This window comes from Calonectris borealis, chromosome 27 (genome assembly GCF_964195595.1).
Source record: "Calonectris borealis chromosome 27, bCalBor7.hap1.2, whole genome shotgun sequence".
In the NCBI taxonomy this organism is placed as follows: Eukaryota; Metazoa; Chordata; class Aves; order Procellariiformes; family Procellariidae; genus Calonectris; species Calonectris borealis.
The window spans coordinates 2,626,108-2,646,740 of NC_134338.1; the positions used below are offsets into that span (position 1 = coordinate 2,626,108).

General features: G+C 54.9%; 1 protein-coding gene across 4 annotated transcripts in view; it reads left to right on the forward strand.

Moving 5' to 3' along the window:
* Positions 1 to 1,562: 1,562 nt before the first annotated feature.
* Positions 1,563 to 20,633, forward strand: part of BIN3 (bridging integrator 3) — a 41,378-nt gene continuing 22,307 nt past the window's right edge. The window contains exons 1-6 of one of the 4 annotated variants that reach the window (XM_075174897.1): positions 1,613 to 1,630; positions 12,207 to 12,255; positions 13,977 to 14,145; positions 15,657 to 15,883; positions 19,213 to 19,253; positions 19,871 to 19,932. In XM_075174897.1, coding sequence (XP_075030998.1) covers positions 19,905 to 19,932 — 28 coding nt within the window. In that variant the 5' untranslated portion in view covers positions 1,613 to 1,630; positions 12,207 to 12,255; positions 13,977 to 14,145; ... (1 more) ...; positions 19,213 to 19,253; positions 19,871 to 19,904. Of the gene's footprint in view, positions 1,631 to 3,273; positions 3,345 to 12,206; positions 12,256 to 13,976; positions 14,146 to 15,656; positions 15,884 to 19,212; positions 19,254 to 19,870; positions 19,933 to 20,633 lie in introns of those variants that run through there. The other 3 variants (XM_075174896.1, XM_075174899.1, XM_075174898.1) reach the window with 3 other exon arrangements.

The window sequence follows — 20,633 nt, forward strand, 5'->3', positions numbered from 1 at the left end:
GGCGCAGAGCCTCCGTGGAAGATGCTTGCTGAGCCCCGTGGCCATCGGGACATCCAGATGCCAGCACCCGCTCATCCCAGCTCTGCCTCCGACTCTTCCCTGCCGCGTCCCCTGCGCCCCGAGGTGCTGGCGTGGGGCGTCCCGGTGGGGACGGCGGCCAGGAGCAGCACCGTGTCCCACCAGGCAGCGGGAAACGCCGGCAAACCCTTCCTGGCACCAGCCTTTGCCATCCTTCATCTTCCTCCCCACCCTGCGGCGGGGTCCTCCTGGCTGGGATTTGGCTCTGACACCCCAAAATTGATTCCTTTCCACCGTGCCACCAACGCCGCCTTGCAACCTCCCCTCTCCACCGCCCCTCCCCGGCGCTGCCCACCCCGGCTCCTTCGCCCCATCCCAGCACAAAATCGGTGCCTGGGGTCCGTGCCACCCAGCTCTGCCCCCGCCCCGCACTCCTTTTCGGCTAATCCCGTCCTCACTGGTGTCGGTAACACCTTCCCAGTTTAGCATCATCCTCCCTGGCTGTAATTACCGCGCTGTTTACCTCCACCTGCTAATTGATAAAGCCACCCCTGGCACCCGTCCTGGGCCTCCTCCCCTCGGCCCCGTGTGGTGACATGTGCCGTCACCAGCCCGGTGACACCGGGACCAAGCCCGCTCCCCCCCTGCTGGGACGTCGCCCCGGGCTGGCAATGGGGGTCCGAGGGCACCCAGAGCTCGGGGGGTGTTTTGCTCCGTCCCACCGTCACGGCTGGCGGTGGCTGCTGAGGACAGGGGGGTTTTTGTGGTCACCAAAATGGTTTCGCTGCCCCACCCACCCCTGCCCAGCCTCCTGGAGCCGGATTTGGGGGGTTTCTCCCCAAAACTGGGTGCTTTTACACTTCCAAACGTGCCGCATGTCCCTGATGCCCTTCCCTTGGATCGCCTTGGCTGGGACAGCCCGGACCCTCCCTGCACCCCTGCCCACCCCAGGGTGCTCCTGGGCACCCCTTCCCCTTGCCCACCCCAGGGATGCTCCCAGGCATCCCCTCCCCGTGCCCTCGCCCACCCTAGGGTGCTCCCAAGCACCCTGCACCCTTGCCCACCCCAGGGTGCTCCTGGGCACCCGTTCCCCTTGCCCACCCCAGGTATGCTCCCGTGTATCCCCTCCCCATGCCCTCGCCCACCCTAGGGCACTCCTGGGCACCCCATGCTCATGCCCTCGCCCACCCCGGGGTGCTCCTGGGCACCCCTTCCCCTCGCCCACCCCAGGGTGCTCCCGGGCATCCCCTCCCCGTGCCCTCGCCCGCCCCAGGGTGCTCCCAAGCACCCCCCACCCTCGCCCACCCCCGGTGCTCCCGGTTTTGGGGACCCGGGGGGGTTTTACTCAACACCCCCCGTCCCGTTCCCGGGGTTTGCACTGAAACCGGAGGATTTTCAAGTGTTTTCTCCCCGGTTTCCCCTCCGGACACAGCTCCGGGCCCCTGTCCTGCCCCGTGACGTCACGCCCCTCCCCGACGTCACGCCCGGCGCGGCACGCGGCGGGTTAACACTCCTCGCTCCTCCCGTCCTGTGGCGGCGCTACCGGAAGGGGCGGGGCGAAGGCGGCAGCACTTCCGGGAGCGGCGCGGGTCGGCGGGGGAACCATGAGCTGGTGAGTGCGGGACCCCCGGGCCCGGCCCGGCCCGGCCGCGCCGTGCTCCGCCCCGCCGCCGCGGGACCCCAGCCCCCGGGCTCGGCCTGGGGCTCGCCATCACCCGCCCGGCCCGCTGCGGCGCTCGGCCCGCCAGGCCCCGGCTTGTCACCGAGGGCGCCGCCGGGGCTGGAGGCCTAGGGGGGGCCGATGCTGGCCTCGGAGCGGGCCCCGGTGCTGGCTCTGAGCGGGCCCTGGTGTTAGTCGGGCGTGGCCCCGGCGGGGGCCCCGGAGCTGGCCCCGGCGGGGGCCCCGGAGCTGGGCCGGGCTTGGCCCCGGAGCTGGGCCGGGCTTGGCCCCGGGGCTGGCTCTGAGCGGGCCCCGGGGCTGGCTCTGAGCGGGCCCCGGGGCTGGCCGGGCTTGGCCTCGGCGGGCACCCTGGTGCTGGCCCCAGCGGGGGCCCCGGGGCCGGCCCCGGGGCTGGCCGGGCTCGGCCCTGGAGCTGGCCCCGGAGCTGGCCGGGCTTGGTGCCGGCGGGGGCCCCGGAGCTGGTCGGGCTTGGCGCCGGTGCTGGCCCCGGCGGGGGCCCCGGGGCTGGCCGGGCTTGGCCCCGGCGGGGGCCCCGGGGCTGGCCGGGCTTGGCGCCGGTGCTGGCTCTGAGCGGGCCCCGGGGCTGGCCGGGCTTGGCCCCGGCGGGGGCCCCGGAGCTGGCCGGGCTTGGCGCCGGTGCTGGCTCTGAGCGGGCTCCGGGGCTGGCCGGGCTTGACCCCGGCGGGGGCCCTGGAGCTGGCCCCGGCGGGGGCCCCGGGGCTGGCTCTGAGCGGGCCCTGGTGCTGGCCGGGCTTGGCCCCGGTGCAGCTGCCCCGGAGCTGTGTCTGTAGGCACACATGGGTGTCCAACGGTGCCCTGTGCCCCCCAGGCCGTGGCAGACCCTGCCTTCATCCCGGGAAAGGGGGAGCACAGGCCGAGCCCCTCGACCTCCCCCCCCGCCCTCCCACCTCCCCACAGCCGGGCTCGCTGCTGCGGGGCCAAGGGTTTGGTGTGGGGAGGTGGGGGGTCCCCAAAGGTCCCCTCTGACCCCGGCGGGTCCGTGAGTCTGAAACGCTGTAAAACTGCCTTCGACTCCATTAAAGTAAAACTTTTTTTTTTAAAAAAAAAAAAGAGTTCCCTTGTGTGTTTGAATCAGACTTGTGAAAAGCTCAGTTCGGATACCACGGCGCCTTTGGCGTGCTGCTTCTGCGTGTCTCCCCACCGCTTATTTAAACTAATTATATTAGAAATTAATCTTGACTGTCGTGCAATTTCTCATCCCGGGTAGTCACGTCAAGCCAGCACCGTTATGAGAGGTGAAGGATGTGATGGTTTAAGAAGAAAAAAGCTTTCCCCTTGCCTGGCGGTCTCAGGTTGAGTTTGCCAGGGCAGGCACGTGGTGAAAATTGAGGATTTTTTTGGGTTGGGAGTGGGGGAAGTTGTGGTCTGGAAACATACTTCAACAATATAATGATGTGCACACAGGTACTTATTAAAATGGGGCCTTTTGGTTAAAAATACACACTTATCCACTGGGTTCATTTTTGTTCCGCTTTACTCATCTCAGAGCAGCCATGATTATAGACAGCGTTGGTTAACGAGGGTCTCGGGCACCGTGGCCCTGGGGCTGCTTTCGGAAAACTCCAGCTGGTGGAAGAGACCTGCTCCGCTCTCCTGGTCTGGGAGGAGCCACAGAGCCAAAAACGTAAGAAATAAATATTCCCTTCACGTGACGGATGTGGAATAATTCGGGTGCAGAGCGGCAACGCTTCCCCTCTGCGCTTTCCAGTGTCCGTCGGGCCACGCTGCTCCCGGGGACCTCGCCTGGGGACCGTAGCTTATGGCGTCTGGTGGCTTCCCTACAATACACGTGGCTTTTGCTGAGAGATCGGGTGTTTTCGCCTCTTGCTGGGGAGGAATAAAAGGTCATTACTGGAAGGAGGAGGGGGAACTCGGGACTCCACTGAAATCTGAGTCTCCTCTTTCTTCTCCAGCAGCGTCAGCCCTTCGGCGTGTCGTGGCTCCACTTACGCGCGAACGCGAGGGGCTCGGACCCCGCGGGGCTTCGGCGGCGTGTCAGAGACACAATCGCTCTCAGTTCGGCCCGGCCGGCCCTGCCAACCCTCCTGGCTGATAATTCACGCAGCCGCCCGCCCCGGATGAATCGCCCTATTCACGGGGGGGGCCGGAGTTCAGCGCCCGGCTGGCAGGGACCGGCTCGGTGTGACGTCCGCCTCGCCGCCGCGGCGAGGGGTTACGCTCCCGCCGGCAGCGGCCAGCGGTAACAAATGCCGGCGTGCGTGCCGACGGGGGGGAGCCGATTGTGCCGGGGTCGTGCTCTGCTCCTCAAACGTCAGAGTCAAACGTGTCCGGCCCCGATGCCGCTGCTCTGCCGACCCCGCGGAGGGAGCGAGCTTTGTTCCAGCCCGGCGGGGCGGGAGGTTGCTTTGTGCATGTTTGCTTAGTTTGCGCGTGTGTCCCTCTGCGGCAGCGGGCACCGTTGGACCCAGGGCAGCGTTGATTAAAAACCCTTTTTGCAGAGGTCAGACGATCAAGAGGATGGAGCTTCATCCTCAGCTCCGTCCTGCAGATCGTGCTGGGGAAGCGGAGCGTAACTCTGCCTCCAGTTTTGCTTCTGGACGCTCGTTACCTTAATTAAATTTTTGTGAAGGCCTGTGAGAGATCCCTAGAGATTAAAGGGCAAAGAGGCTGTTTGCAAGCAGGATGGTTTGAATTGTGCGTTGAATTCAGCCTTGTTGAATTGTACGTGGTTAATCCTTTGCTTTCCCTCGCTCTTTGTGAGCGCTTGGCGGGTCGGGGCTCTCTGCGCTGCATCAGGACTGGGAACGCAGCAATGCCGGTTGTACCAACACGGGAAAACTTTGCTCCAGAGAGTAAAGAGTAACCCGCTGGTGACAGAAGCTGGATTAAACCCCCAAATTCTTGATTCCTGCACCTAGGCAACTAGGCAGTGCTGTCTTTCTAGGCCAAGCTTTATTTAGAGCAGGAGTAGGCTTGTTTTGGGAAACAGCCTTGCACGGGCAGATGAGATGTTTTCCAAATCTCGGCAGAGCTTGGTGGCTTCCTTTAGGCTTTACGCCGTGGATTGGGGTCTCTTGAACGCGTCCGCATCCCCCTCTTCCTCACCACTCACCTGTGGCCCTGTGTTTTGGAGGAGAGGGGAAAATAGTCCCGTGATTACCTTGACCATCACTCCTTTTAAAAAAATAAAGAGAAACGGAGCGATGGCTTTTACTGTATCATCATCCTCAATCGCCGCAAGCGTCTAATTTGTGACCATCTAAAGGGTTTTTAAGGGTCGTGAAACCGCGTAAAACCAAATGCTGTTGCAACTTGTAACCAGCCTCCCAAATACCTCCTCTTTTGGTTTCCCAGCTCCTGCAGTTGATTCTACAAACGGGAAGGGGGTTTTAGTAGTGTGACAGCTCGCTATCCGAGTGCTGCCTCTCGGCACCGCTGCAACAGCTGGTATTTACTGGGAGAAAAAATATGTTAAGCAAATGTTGATAGTGAGGCAGTGCGAAGCACGTGTTTTCTTGTTGCACTGCAGCGTATTATTGGTCTGCATGGGGGGTTGCCGTTGCCGGACTGCTAAACCATATGCCTCTTGGCAGGGAGCTCTCGCTAAGTGGACTAAGGAGCTGGCATCGATTTAAAATCAGGAGTGGAACTGCATGGTTATGCGATATTTAACTCCCCAGATCCTTATCAGATGCAATCCAGAGTTCATGTGTTTTCTGAAGTATTTGGGGATGGAGGTGAAGAAGAGGAGCTGCCTGCCTCAGAAGGGACGGCTGGCTGGCTGGATCTGTGCCTGCAGCAAGGGAAGAGGAGAGTGCGGGGAGGTGGCTGGCATAGCTGGGTTGTAGCGTAAGAGGAGGTTTGTTGGTTATTCATTTCATTTTCCATGTTTTGGAGCTGTGCTGTGGCCACGTTGGGCAGGTGCGATGCAAACACAGACCAAGGCGTCGTTTTCTTTCCAGTGAATCAATATTGATATTTTTCGGAGCCCAAATCGCAGTCCCCTCGTGGTCAACGGCAACGCTCCCCCTTCTCTCCGGGTTTCAACGAAACTGGGATTCGGAGATGAGCACGGGATAAAATTAGATTGGATGAAGCAACTGGATACCAAAGCGGTGAGCGAGGTGCGCGCAGCTCCCAAACACCTCCCTGCATGGCGCTGCTGCGTGTGGCACCCGTGCAAGGCGGTTTGCGCATCCCGGAGGTATTATCGCAGCGAAACCGAAACGCTGGCGTGCCCTTTGCAAGCCGGGCAGCACCCGCACCTCGGCTCGCCGCAGCGTCTCGCGGGGTGGAGCAGCCGGCGAGAGCCACGTGCCGCGTCCTCTGCCGCGGTGGGAGATCGCAGCGCCTGGCGCGGTCCTCGGAGCGCGATTAGCACGTGGTTATTTCTTAATTATTATTTTTTCCGCCTTCTTTGTACAGGTAGCTAAAAAACAGTGTTATAGTTGAGCCACAACCGTGTTTCACAACCATGCTTAAAATGGATATTTTTGTAGCATAGTCAGGGCCTAAAACAGCCTTGCAAAATTCTGCTCGCCCACGCGCCTGGCGTGAGTAATTTTCTTTTGATGGGTGAGTAAAATATCATTATTTTTTCATGCTCATCTTGGAATGGGTGGGAGAGTAGATTCTGACATTATTTTTGATTTGCTTAACACTGACACCGCGCTTGGCTCTGTGCAGGATGCAGAGATACGAGCAGCCCCTGCTCCGAAGAGCTCGCCGTCTGCGGGCACACCTCTCCGCTGCCGAAGTTGAGGAAGGTGCCTTGTTTCCCCAGGCTGTCCTAAACCAACATAAAATGGATGTTTACATCTTCTTTTTTCCTTCTCCCCTGCCGCAGGGGCTCGCTCTGACATCCATTTGTGGCTTAATGCCTACAAGTTCATAGGGAAGGGGTTGAAATGCGGGTGGGAGCGCACGCCTGCGGGGATGGATGCATTTATTTCCGAGGGACCATAGCCCCGCATCGCTCCTCTCCCTGCCTCTCGCCCCCCCGTGACCTCCCCTCTTGTCTCCACCGAAGAGAAAACCCAAACCAGAATTTGGCGCAGAGTCTCCCTCGACATAAGCTGTTTGTGATCCATTTGAATAATTTTTTCCTTTTTTTGCCTTCGCGCTGTGTTTGGAGCGGTTGCTATGAGTTCCTGCGAGGCGGGGGGAGCGGGGTGGGACGGTGCATGCAGTTTCCATGGACACGATGTAGTACAGCGAGGCATCCGGAGCGATGCTCGAGATTAATGTCTAACCCGCGTCTGCCTTCGTGCCTTTCTCACCTGGGCAGGGCTGGGATCCCCCCCCCCGGCTCCGGGGCAGCCTGCACGGCCACAGATTTGCAGCTTTTGATGATTTTTAGGAAGCCCAAGGTCGTGAGACCTGTGGTCCAGGTGCCCAGGGTTGGTTTTGCTGGTGCGCAGCAGCGCGCACCCTGCCAGCCTTCGCCGCATTGCCTCTCCTCGGGTCCTGTGCAGGCTGCTTTCAGCACTTGTTAGGGCTTGGGAACACTAATGAGATAATTAGTCCTGTTTCAGCAGCTACTGATGGTGGTCACAGCTGCCCTTGAACTGCCAGGGTTCTCTGGCTTTCCCGTATCACATCACGAAAAGCTCCTTTCCTAACACCGACGTCTTGTAGCGATGCTTACCTGAGTGCCGAAGGCACGGCGTGGGGAGGAGAAGCACCCTCCGGCCATGGAGATGCTCACTCCAATTCACTTGATAACGGCAATGAGAAAGTGAAAGTTATCATTCCCCATCCGCATCCTTCCTCGGATGCTCCAGACCTTCCTGTTGATGTTTGCAGGAGCGCTTTGATCTCTCCCGGATAGCAGCAAGTCCCGAGAACAGGCAGGGCTCCTGGCTGCAACGACACCTCGAGCCGAGTCCTCTCCCGACGCCAGAGCTTGGCCCAGCCCGGGCGAAGGGAAGGGCCCCTGGCTGTCGCAGGGGGAGTTTCTGGGGTAGCTTTGGGCCAGTTTTTGGCTTCAGGGAGGATCAGGTATAAATGGATGGTTTTGTAGAAGCCCTTGGCATGCCACGTGCCAAAATCTTTGAGAAGACTGGCCTCGGTGGGTTGGGGTCACCCCTTGCAGCACAGGGGGCTGGGTGTTGTCCTCCTGGCTGCAGGCAGAGAGAGGTTTCTTTCCGGTGAAAGAATTGGGATTTTTGGTGGAAATTCAAAGAGTGAAAAGCTCTGGCGGAAATCCAGGCTGCGCTGGCTTGCTGGCGCTTGGGGTTTCGATTGGAAAAAAAAAAAAAAAAAAGCCCTGAAACTTTCCACGGGAAGCGGGCACTTTTCACAAAACAGGAATTTAGTTGGTGGTCTGACGGTGGTGGTGTTACCGATAAAAACGGGTCGTTACCACCGCTTCATACCACGTTTAGACCTGCGGGTCCCTGGCAAACGCCGCCCGTGCCCACTACCGCCCATGGCAGAAACATTGGTTTCGATGGTGCACGGTCGCCAGAGGCTCGGCGTCACTTTTCCCAAGTGTCTGGGTAATTAACCTCTGGAACGCGGTGTGAGCGAGCACCTTGCCCCGGCCTCGGCTCTCCCTGCCCTTTCCCTCTCGTGCTGCTTGTCCGTCCGTCTGTCCATCCTTCCTTCCCTCCCCAGCCCCTGGTTTGGCAGCAAGCGGCTGGGCTCAGCATCCCCCGGGGCAGCGGCTTATCAGCTGTGGGTGAAAATGCTGCGTGCTTATCCCTTGCTTATCTGCGAGGAGTCTTCTGGGGCCTGATTAGGGGTTGCAAAGCGATGTTCAGATGAAAGGTGCTATGGGGGAACGGGTCGCATCCACCGATTATTTATCCCCCGCGCACGCTCCGAACGCCGGCCGGGCTCCCCAGCCTCCCCGCCGCCTGCTCCGGGCCGGGGATGGTGCCAAGGTTTGATGTCCTGCTTGGTCCAACGTGGCAAAAGGACCATCGCCTCCGTAAATTAGCAATGATTTAGTCTGATTCACGCTGGCAATTCCTGCGTGCCTTCGTTTCAGGGGACTGGCGGAGAGTGGGAGGGGGAGCTACATGTTTTAAACTCCAGCTCCCTGCAGACCTCATTGAGCTGCATTCCCCCCCTGCCTGCGAGGTTTGTTTGCAACTCTCCTGTGCATCCAGAGGAGAATTAGCTGCTTTGGTGTGTGGCCCTGGGTTTGCACATGGAAAAGCCAAGTAAATATATGACATTGCTGGGGAAACTTCAGAGAAAATTAGCCACAGCTTCTCCCACCTTCCCCTCCCTGGGGTTCCTGAGCATCCCCGAGTAGAAGCTTGCAGGATTCTCTCCACCCACACTTTTTTTCCTACTTTAAGCTCTTCCCACCCCCTCCCTGCAGTGCTTCGCCCTCCTCCCTCCAGCTGAACCCCACCGCTTTCCCAAACTCCCAGGACCTCCCCGGAGGGGGGTGCGGGCCAGGGGCCGGGATGCTCCCCCAGCCCTGCGGCACAGGGGGACCGGGGTGGGAACGCTCCGGCTGTGAGTCAGAGAGCTCGCGCTCTTCAGGAACAGGATTTCAAGGGATTTCACACCCCAAACACAACCCCAGCTTTCTCTCGCTCAGCAGAAATGAGAGATCAAAAAAATGCACCGATTCTGGTTTTCCGTCGGTGTATATAGACCCGTGCTCAGCTGATAACCGTGCCACGCCGGTAATCCACGGCAGTAAAAGATACCGACCCATCTCTCTCCAACTTGTTTGCATTATGCCCATCATACATTTTCTAAACAGAGTAAAACACCTGGCGGTTCTTAATTTTTAAGCAAATGGTTGTAACTTTGCTGTATCAGGCACATGTTGTCCCCCCCATTTCACAGGCTGGGACGCCGACTCATGGAGGGGCGAAAATTCTCAGTGCCAGCAGCAGCTTGCTGTTGCGTTTCGAAGCACGGGGTGTATCTGTTTGTTTTAAAAGCTCAGATAAGATCTATACCTCTCATCTTTTTTTCTTCCTCACTGCTTTTGTTCCTGCTTATGCACTTTTTTTTTTTCCCCTCCAACAGAACCGAAAGGCAAAGATTCAGAAAGCAGGAAGATTATCTCAAATTGTAAAATAGCAACAACAACAAAAAAAATTGGTGAATAGGCATCACTTGCACGGGGTTATTTTTTAGAGGTTTTACCGAGATAGATGTAATTAGCCAACTGGCATCACGATGCTAATAGAGATATTTACTGCTTCAAAGTGTATTTGCAGGGCTGTGAAGCGCTCCAGTGACTTGCTTTTGTTCTGGAAGAAAGTAGCTGGGGTTTTTTTTCCTTTCCCTCTCCACGGTGCAGCGGAGATGGGGGACGGGACAGGACCCCACGTGGGACCCCCCGTGCTCCCCGCTGCCTTCCCCTCGGCTGCCGCCTGCGCTGCCAGCTCGGTCGCACCCGACCGATGCCGATTCACGGCTGTGCCCTGCCCGTTTCCCGCATCCCTCTTTTATTACCAGAATTGCCTTGATTTAACCCAGCTTGCCAGCGGACGACGACTGTCAGGATTGCTTCTCTAAATAACCCGCGTTGGCAGGGTTGGCCAGACAAGGGAGAGGGGGAGGTTGTGCACAGGTAATGCTTTAATCGCCCTTTTAATTGTGCTTTCCCACTAGGAACCAGCCTAGCTCCAGCTTGAGCCCTGTGCTTGCTCCCGCGCTGCCGGAGATTGCCCAGCAGCCACCCTGGCTCGTCGTCCAAGCTGGTTTTTGTTGGGGTAACTCAGTCCCCTGGGTAAAGACCACATCTTTTTCTCCTCCTTCCACCGAGATAGGTTGATGCCATCACTTCCAAAAACATCGAGTGACGGCACCTGGCTGCGGATGGGACAGCCTGTGCCTGCGAGAGTAAGGGAAGTGCCTCATTTTAGTTTATATTTGACCCATGTAGGAAAACACAAAGAAAAAATCCTTATTTTTTTGCTTTCTTCCTGTAAGGCACCACACACCCAGTTATTGACAGGGTAATTATACACCAGACGAGTGTTTGTTTATAAAAGAAGTGTGATTCACGGCTGCCGAGCCTGCCACAGGAGCTAGAAAGGGTTAACAACCTAAAATTATATCGGTCCAACCGGAGAACCATAAACAGGAAGTTCTCCAGAAAAATTTAAATTTAAACCTGGTGACTCAGGTTGGCTTGTGCTCCCTGCGCCGCTCGGGAGGTACGGCCGGGTTGCAGCCTCGGTTTATTACCAGAGGCTAATTACACCGTTGGTTTGAAAACAGCGGCAAAGATGGGCAGAAGCGAGGCCGGGAGGGATCAAGTTGTCGGATAATCTTGGTTTTGCTTCGTCCGCATGGATGGCGTGTTGCTTCGTCGCAAGCACTTTCTCCCATCGTGCGGCATTGCTCGTAGCTGGGTTTTACAGCACGTTAAGCTAATAAAAATGTTTTCTGGGGTTCCAGTTGTCCGATCGAGCAGTGTGATAGCAGCGCCGGTGCAGGGGAACTTCTGAGTAAAGCTGATGAGAAACAAATGGAGAACCAGCCCTGTGTTTGCTGCCCAGCAGTGAGAAAAGCCAGCTTGGGAGGCAGGGTGACCAGCGGCCAAGCCAGAGTCCTAAAATGCAAGTTATTAGCTTAGACTTCGGGTAGCAGTGTGAGAATTTGGACTGGTCCACGAGGGGACCCGGCACCTTCCCAAGAAGCGCCTGCTACAGGTTTGGGATGTGGTGCCGATGCCGCTGAGCTATCGGCATGCTCTAGGTGAGGCAGCTCTGGGAAAAGATACTTGCCTTTCATTATGGGACCAACTTTTTTCTTTTTTGTTAAACCAGTATGATGCAGAAAGCGTTGGGAGATTTTGGGTGAGATGCTTTAACCAAGCAGCACCTCTTCAACTTAATTAAATACATTGAAAACAGCAGTTGAATTCCTGGATTGTTATTATACTGATAGGTGAAACAAATCCAATTATTTCCAGGACGGCTGCGTGGCTGTAACCATCTGACCCAGCCACCCTTACATATGTTGTGTAATTTATTTTGAGTACTCTTCACCTTTGAGCTAGCTCGCGTGGGGAAAATCATTCAGGTAACCCAGATTTTACTAGCAACCATATTAAAGATTTTAAGAATGAAGGCTGTTCTGCCGGCAGGTGAGCCGCTCCTACAGCTGTTGTATCAGAGAAATCCTTTGAAGCAGCTCGCAGCTCCAGACACTCGCGTTGTTACTTTTTTTAATATCCTCTTTCTAAATATTTACAGGGTTTGGGTTGTTTTTTTTTTTTTTTCCTCCCCTTCCGATTTGTTTTTAAACATAGCCTGTTCTTCAGACATTTATTTTGCCAAGGAATGCCTGGAGCATCCATTGCATTTATTTGCCTTACCAGGACAGCAGGACGGGGGGAAAGGGGTGTGCTGTGGCTGGAGATGGAGGTGCTGACCTCGGGGGAGACTCCGGCTCTCGGAGAGGGAGCACGCTGCACGAAAAGGGGTGCTGCTGCCCCAGGGCAAGCCCTGCTCACCCCAAAACCCATCACCGAGGACGAGACCCGTGGGGCTGGGCTGTTTGAGGCTTGCTTACACGTTCCCTCTTCTCTCTTTTCCAGGATACCGTTCAAGATCGGGCAGCCCAAGAAACAGATTGTACCCAAGACAGTGAGTAAACCAGTTCCCCCTTTTTAGATCCAGCCTTTGATCATGTGGCTGATGAGTCAAGCCGGCACTTTGACTCGTCCCATTTTGCGAGCGTGTGCGTGTGCGCGCGCGTGGGAGGGAGATGTGAGCGAGCAGAACCTGTTGCCGCGTGTGACCAGCGCTCGGTTCCTCGTGCGAGGAGTGAGGGGGAGCCCCAACCAGGGAGAGTATTTTGGTTTGGGATCTGTTTCTTTTTTGTTGTTGTTTTTGGGGGGGGGGGCGGCGTTGAGGGGAAGAGCTCTTTTGGTCTGGCACAGTTTTCCTCGGAGATGGCTGAACGGGCTTCCTTCCTTCCTTCCTTCTTTCAGCAATGGCTTGTTTGTTCATCCTTTCTGAGCAGATGGAGGAGGAGGAGTGGTTCAGATCGCTGAATATAACTGTTTCCAAAGAAAGGCTTATAAGCTGAGATGCTTAGTGCTCGGGCGTGAATTAATTTGTGCTGCACAGCATTTGCTTTAAAAGCAAATTAAAAAAGCATTTTGTATTCTCATGTATTTGAGACTCCTATCCCAAGTGCTGTTGCTTGCAGCTGGCTGTGGTATTTTCCCTTCTTAAGCAGATGGTCTTTGCCTTTGTCCCGTGCAAAAAAAGCTGTGGGACCTCACAGTAGCTGTCCCTGAAAACTAACCTGCATACCTGCTCTAAAATAAGTGTCCCGGCAGCGAGCGCGGTGGAGACCTTGTCTTTATAACGGCATTGATGACCTAATCCCTTGAACAGACTGACATCTCTGATCCTTCCTCTCTGGGACGCTCATCGTGGCTAATTCCTCAGGATGCGTGGGCACTCGTGTTCATGGGGCAGTTTCTCCTTGGGACATGACATTTTCCCCCGGAGGCAGAGGGCTAATTCTGCCACTCCCTTTGTGGCTTGATTGACAGGTTTTATTTTAAAGGGTTTGGTAGTTGTCTGCTGCCGTAGAACAGCAATTTTCTGTAACGGCTCCAAACTGTCAGTACAAAATTTAAGCCAAGCAGGCGATGAAGACAAGGACTGATAAAATCCCTCAATGGTTTTTGCATCTCTTCAGCTGCCCTTTTTCCAGGGGCTGGCGACCGGCCGGCAGAAGGTGCTGCTGTCTGCGATCCCCCAGGAAGGACACTCCACCAGCCTCAGGTCTTCACACCCGTTCCCATTTGTTTCAGGAGACCCCACGTTCCCTTGCTCCACGAGATTTTGCCTCTCGTCCTCTTTCCCGGTGTTTCCAACGCCGGTGTCCTTCCAGGCTGTTGCAAGAACCAACTGCTCTGCAGCTCTGGCTGTCTTGGCCAGCTGTCTTGGGTGTCTCCATCCCGCCCGTTCTCACATCCAAGTTGCCTGTATCTTTTTCTCTTGCCAGCGCTTGCTGATTTCCCTCTGCTCCTGCTGTGTTTGCTGTTGCGAGAGGTTTGTCTGAAAGACCTTGTCTCCCCTGTGCCGTGCTCCCTTGCTGCTGAAATCAGCTGTCCCCGAGCTGCGGCAGGAGCTTGGGCTCCGTGCAGATGAACTGTTGCACCTTTGAGAGCTTGCCTTCCCTGAGCTGCTGGTATGTGCTGAGGCAGTTGGCAGGCATTGCTTATGTATGTGTGTGTGTATTAAATAGAACAGCTCAGAATATCCGGCAGGCAGAGGTTCATTCAGCAGCGTGAGCGTTTCCAGGCCATTTCCTTTTCCTTCCTTCCTTCCTTCCCCCTCTTCCGCAGCTCCCCCAAGAAGAACAACAAGTTTTTGTGTCAACGACTCGGTAGCTCAGAGTCGGATGCTGATTTTTAAATGGCTTCCACTTGCCTTGTGTTGATGGTGATGATACTCTCCAGGCAGCAGATACGTGGAAAGCAGAAAACAGGAAGCCCAAAGCCTTGCAACCTCACAGTAAGTGTAAAGTGCAACTCTTCAAAGAGGAACGAACGGCAGGAAACCACCGATCTCCCCTGGGAGCGAGGCGTTCGGTGTCGTGGTGTGGAAGTGATGGGGCTGCTTTGTAGCTTTAGTGAGCTCGAGGCCCCCAACTTTACCTCCCAGTTGCAGGCTGAGACGCTCCATCTGTGCGGGCTTTTGGGAACAGCGGTAGCAGCCGAGGTCTGTGATATTCCAGATGTTGGGCTCCGGAGCCCGCTGCAGGAAGTGGGAAGGTGTGGCATCTCCAGGGCTGCATCCCAAGCCGATCAGAAGGGAAGTGGTTGTGGGTAGAAGATCTCCCACTCACAGAGATTGGACCACAAAAGAGGAGGGGGGGAGAAAAAAAAAAATAAAGCATTGTTAGGACCTCACTTATTTGGCTCTCCATGAGGCGTGTAACTCGAGTGCAGGAGAGGGGAGAATCGCTTTGCCGAGAGAGGCTTAGCTCGCCAGCAAGCCTTTTTTCTTTTCTTGATGAAACGATGCTGGGGCTGGTGTCAAATCTAGGCCGGCAGTAGTACTGAAAAGCAATTTGCCTAGGCTGCAGAGGGAATTAGTCATGACTCCCTATGCCCACTCGCTTCTGATGCTTTGAAGAAGGGCATGGTGTCAGCCACAGTTTAACTCTTCAGGTAGAAGGAAACCCCCGGAGGAAATATCGGCTGGTGAACTGAAGTGATCTCCCGCCCCCCCAGACATGCCTCTGCTTTGTTTCCACCTTAACCTGGGCAAATCCAATTCCAGACAGCATAATCTCTCCCCTCCTCTCCCCTGAAAAGAGCAGCTGTCACCGGGCTCGCCGGGCGGCCAGGAGCCGGGTGGGAGGATCTAATGCGCAGAGAGGACCTGCTGTCAGCGGAGCCGCAGAGGACACACTAACACAGCCCAATTAAACTAATGCCCAGTGATAGAAGTTAAACCCCTTAGAATTGTATCTCTCTGCAGAACGTTTATTGCTCAAATCCAGTGCAGCGATGAAGTCTCTGATGGCAGAGATGCTCTTCCCGCCCTCAGGACAACTTCGGTCCGAGCAGAGGTTACGCTGGAACCAGAGCTGGGGTTGTTTTCCGAGCTCTCTTGCAGCTCCAGCTTGCTGAAGTTCATCTGTGTCACCCCAAGGTTGTACCCTGCTCTTCACCGGGGCTTGGGTTATCCGAGCCGGCAGGTAGCCGGGAAGAAGAGCCGGCCGCACGTCCCCACGGGGCACGGAGCCGGGTTGGAAGCTGGGAGAACCAGCCAGCTCTCGTCCCCTCTTGGGATGGGGCAACCCAGCACACAGCCCCTTCACGTCACCCGGGTTTTTCCCTCCCTCCCTCCCTCGGCAGCGCTCTGGCCTGGGCTGACTCAGATGGCTCGCCTTCCTCCTCCTCGCTGGCTAACCTTGGGTGAGTCAGCTTGGCAGGGAGCGGAGACCTGAGCTGTGGGCCCGCGCGCCTGCCAAGCCTCCCTTCCTTGACTCATCCCAGCAGCTCTGCCTTCCCCAGGGATGTCGGACGGAGGAGCTCCATGAGCAGGAGGATTCCACTGCAGCTGCCGGTCGTCAGCGCCTTTCCATTGGGCTCCACCAGCGAGCTGGAAATCCCAAACTAACGGAGTAAATGTCGCAGAAACGGTGGGGTGAAATCAAGTGACGCCGGTTAAAGAATTTTACTCATTTTCACTCTCTTCCTTCAGTCTTCACCGGGACGTAAGCAGTCTCTGTGGTTCGGAGGTACATCCTTTTTCCCTTTTAGCGTGCCACCGAGGCAGCCTTTCTTGAAAGCTTTCTTGCTAGATCGGGGTTTGGAGAGCTTGCTGGATGGCGAAGCCCGTGAAGTCCCAGATACACCTGCACCCTGCAGCGTTGCTTTGGCTCAGGGCTCCGCTGTCGGACACAGAGCAAATATTTGCCCACATTACTTGCCTTGAATCTCCTCTTGCTTGACGGGATGGCAAAAGCTCAGCAGAAGTTCCAGCTTATAGCAGAATTTCTGGCCTAATTATCTGGGTTTCTTTTTTTTTTGGAGAGGAGGGAGGAGAAAGCATTTGTTTCCCTCTTTTTCCCAAGACCCACGAAGAGGCTGAGACCACTGGAACATGTAGAAATCAGCTAGTCCTCCTCCTCCAGGAAAAGAAATTCACCTCAGGGGAATAAGAAGGTTCATCACAGTCCCTTATTTCCATCTCTTTGTAGTGTTGGCATTGGTCTTGCTTCATTGCCTTGTAACCATGGTGTCGACTATGATATTGCCCTTAAAGCAGGAGGGATGTTATCACAGGTGGAAGACCCAGTGTTTGCAAACAAAAATAACTGGGTGAAAAAGAAGGTTGTTTTATTTCAGTGCTTCTCAGAACTCGTCGTTCTTTATGTAGATTTAAATAAAAACCCAGAGACGAGCAATCTCGCATTAACTAGCCCGTATGCCTAGAAGAAAAAGCGTTCAATACAGAAACACGTTTTGATTTTGAGTTTTCAGAAAGAAGCTGCAGAGAAGTGGGATTATTTTAATATTACAGGAACTTCCCTTCAGGATATTGTAATTTTCTTGCCTGTACTTCTTGTTCTCATTGCTTTTAACGTGATAATCTTATCCATAGCCTTTTGCCGAAAGTGTCGGCTATGTGTGGCCATTGATGATCGCTACCGGGAACGGGAATTACTGTGTACTCTGCAAAATGTGCTTGGCTTGCTCTCAGCTTGTCCTCCTTGCATGCCTCTGATCCGCCGGTGGCTGCCGCCTGTAAATCTGCACGGTGGGAGCACGTGAGAGCGGGTCTTCTCTGGCTAGTGCATGGGGGGCCCTGCGCCTCGCCGCTTGTGTCGTATATCTGGGCTCCTGCGATGCAAACGAGAGCGGCGATGACTGGGAAGGCTACATCAGCCTGCAGACTGTGATCGCTGGTAGCCAGTTGCTACTGTGGGCGTGAAAAATAAGAGCAATCCTTGGGCAGCTGTCTCTGCATAGATGGCACTGGAGGTGTGAGTCAGGCAGCTGAAGTGCCACCTTGTAGATTCACTTCGGTCACACGTAGAAAGCGCACAGGCTAACTGGGGTTGGGTGTTGCGGGGTAGCTTGGAAGCCCTGGAAGATTTGGGGGTTCGTATCACCCGGAGGGTTGCGGTTTTGGGGTAGTTTTGCCTTCCTTTGTATCCATCAGCTGACGATGCCTTTTGCTCGTCTCCGCTCATTGCCCAGTAATGGGGGAATCGAACAGCAAAAGGGAAGGGGCAGATACCGTGGATCTTTGCAGGTCGTTTCATTTCATGTCCAAACCCTCTGGTTCTTGGAGGGACTGATTGCTGAGCAGACACAAGAACGTCCCGAACGTGGAGAGGGCTGGAGCTCCATGCCAGGGGAAGGGTACCACCAGCCCTCGAAGGACATATTTTTGAGTCGTGCCCGACCCTCTCTGGTTTGCAACCAAAACAATTCACACATAAGGCATATAAATAGAGTGCAATACTCCCTGGTTATTTTAGCAGCCGGAACAGCCATAGAAATCGAGGGTGATTTTTACTATGTGCTGGTTACCTGACCTCCAGGCACCAGCTGCTGCGGATTTCTGCAGAACTGTGAACCAGGCAGAAGTCGTGTGAGCTGCCCCCACACTGCTCCATGCCTGTTCTCCAGCGACCATTTTTAGCAGCACGAAAGGGAGTTGGAGCTCGGTGGAGGTTTTTTGTCGACAGGGAGAGCCAGCATGCATCCCCCGGATGGTGGGAGCTGATGGTGTGGACAGCTGTCCACTGGGGATGGGGCTGAAACTCGGCACGCTCGCCGCGCGGGTCACCGCCTGCCTTCAGATCGGGGTGGTCGTGTCTCTGCGGAGTATCTGAAGGTGCAAACCAAAAAGATATTTAGAAAAGGAGGTTTCAAGAAAACTGGGATTACTGGGCTCCATCTTAAATACTGGTCTTTTAATAGCAATTTTGATTGAAAAGCAAATGTCCCTATTGAGTGTTGTGGTTTCACATAATGCTGTTACATCGAGCCTGGGTTTGAAATCCCGAGGACAGCATGAAGATTTGGAACAAACCTTTGGATCCTTCTAGTCCTGGCTGCTTGCAACACTTAGCGTTTCCTTAATAGCATGGTAGCTTGACAACACAAATGAACCCAGTTTTGATCCCATGACAACAAAAGCGTATGTATTTACTCTTGGCTGGTCAACTGAAATCCATTTGCTTATTTGGTCGACGAGGTGTGGAATGAATGTTTAAGTGTGTGTTAAAACAGTCAGCATGGAAGGAAAGTTCCTTAAAATATCTTGTATCACTGGAGATTTGCTGCCAGATAGCAAGTAGGAGGAAGCAGTCATTGATGTAGCATCGGGAGAAGGCTGTTCTTTAGCTCTGCGCTCTTTGCCAGCACAGGTTTCTCCTCCCGTTGCGAGGTGCCGCAGTCCGCTTGGACCGCTGCTCCAGCTGAAGTATTTCATCGGAGGGAGCTATTGCAGCCATAAGGAGCATATCGAGGGGGCAAACAGTACGGAGAACCGGAGGGCTCAGTAATGGCTTGAGGGGTTTGGGGGGAGAAAAACCATCCTGTTGAGGATTGGGAAGGAGAGAGCGGCTGGGTGGGGGTCTGGCAGCCAGCCACGGGCAGACCCACCGCAGGGGTCCTTTGCAGCGTGCTGCTGGAGGAGAAGCGGCTCCTCTCAGCTTCTGGGGCGATTGTGCCTCTGGAAGAGAAAGCGGGCTCGTCCCCCGCCAGCGCCGAGCTGCGCTGTGGGCGCCTGTGTCAGTGTGTGTTAAGTTGCGATCTCTCTGCTTTTAAGGCATTCCCATTTACTCTGTCAGCTTCCAATTCATGTGCTGGAGCACATCATTGGAATGAGCTGACGCAGTTGGTGGCGGTGTCTTTTGCTCTAAGAGAGTCTGGAGGAAAAAAAACCAAGACTTCATTTACTTTTGAAGCGTAACTCCCATTAAAGCTGCAGCTTATGCTTCCCTGGGTTCACGTAGGCATTTCCTGAGGACAGGTTTCCCTGCACAGGTAGTTGCCACTCCAGGCTCCGCTGCAGTACCTTTGAGCTGATTTCCATCTCTTCTTTCCACAGGTGGAGAGAGACTTTGAAAGGGAATATGGAAAGCTTCAGCAGTAAGTATCAACCACACTGGTAAAACAGGAACAGTAGCATGCTTCTCTGTTGTGCCCTCTTATTGCATCTTCCCAGAAAATTTTAGCCAGTTATGCTCTTCCCAGCAAATCACTCGCTGCCCTGTAATTTCTAATTCTTCAGAGTTTCTCTGGTGGCTGGGTGTTCAAAGGTGTCGTAAGAAGTATTTGCAGTGGGGTTGAGGTTTGCAGATTATGGCAGCTCTAAAGTAAAAGTGGAAAATTGCCAGAAAACTGTGGGGTCACTGAGCAGCTCAACACCTCTGAGGACAAATATTGGTTTTACCATACTGACTGTGTCACATAAGCTCACACTTATCATCTGGAAGCATTTGGCTTTACCATTTGTGGTAAGTGTGAGGACTTAAGAAAATATGTGACTTTGAATAAGAGATCAACAACTCGAAAAGGTTGAAAACCATCTGAAAACAACCAGAAAAGGTTGAGCAGCACTGAACTTCATAGAGCCTTGCCTGGATATTTTTAACTCACAACAGAAGCCAGCATATTCAGCCCGTAAATGATTTGTTGCACGTATGATACACTTTGGTTTGTTTCTTTCCAAGATTCAGACTTTGCCTTGTTCTCCCATCTTTCAGATTGGAAGATCAGACCAAAAAACTTCAGAAGGATATGAAGAAAAGCACAGATGCAGACTTGGGTATGTGACTGTAGGATACATAGACTGTGAACTTGGCCACAAAGAGATGAAGTGACTTTCTCAAGATCACATGAGTAATCTGTGACAAGTCTGGAAAACAAATCTAGATCTCAGTCCCACTCAGTTTGCTTAGTTACAAGGCCATCTGCATGAGGGCTGCCGAGCAGGATCTCAACCAAGGGAACAGAAAGTATGTAATGGGCTTAGTCCCTGTCTCTTGGGCTGCAGCTTGCTGTGTGGCCTTGGACAAGTCACTTTCTTTTCTTTGCCTCAGTTTCTGCAACCGAAAAAGAGGGGTAATTATTCCAGTTCTCACGTTAGACAGGCAGGAGCAGTCTCCCGCTGAGCCTGTTGGGTCGAGCGATGCATATTCACCTACTCCGGTCGAGGGCACCTGACGCTATCTGAAGCCGGAGGAAGGTGGGATGAGGCTTTGGGGGGTCTGCAGAGCACCGCGTAGGCATCGCTATACGTGTCTCACGTGTGAACTGCTGACCTAGCAGCTCTCATTCAGGAATAACCCTGCTGGTTCCCTTGGTGGCTGCCCGCTTTGGCTTGACCTCGTGGCAGTGGGCGACGGAGGAAGCAATAAACAAGTCATCTCTGCGCGTACCGCCGCAGCTGCCCGCTACTGCCTGCGCGGGGTGACATCTGCCCTTCAGGTGTCCCGTCCCAAGGCACAGCAGCCCCTGCCCGCTCCA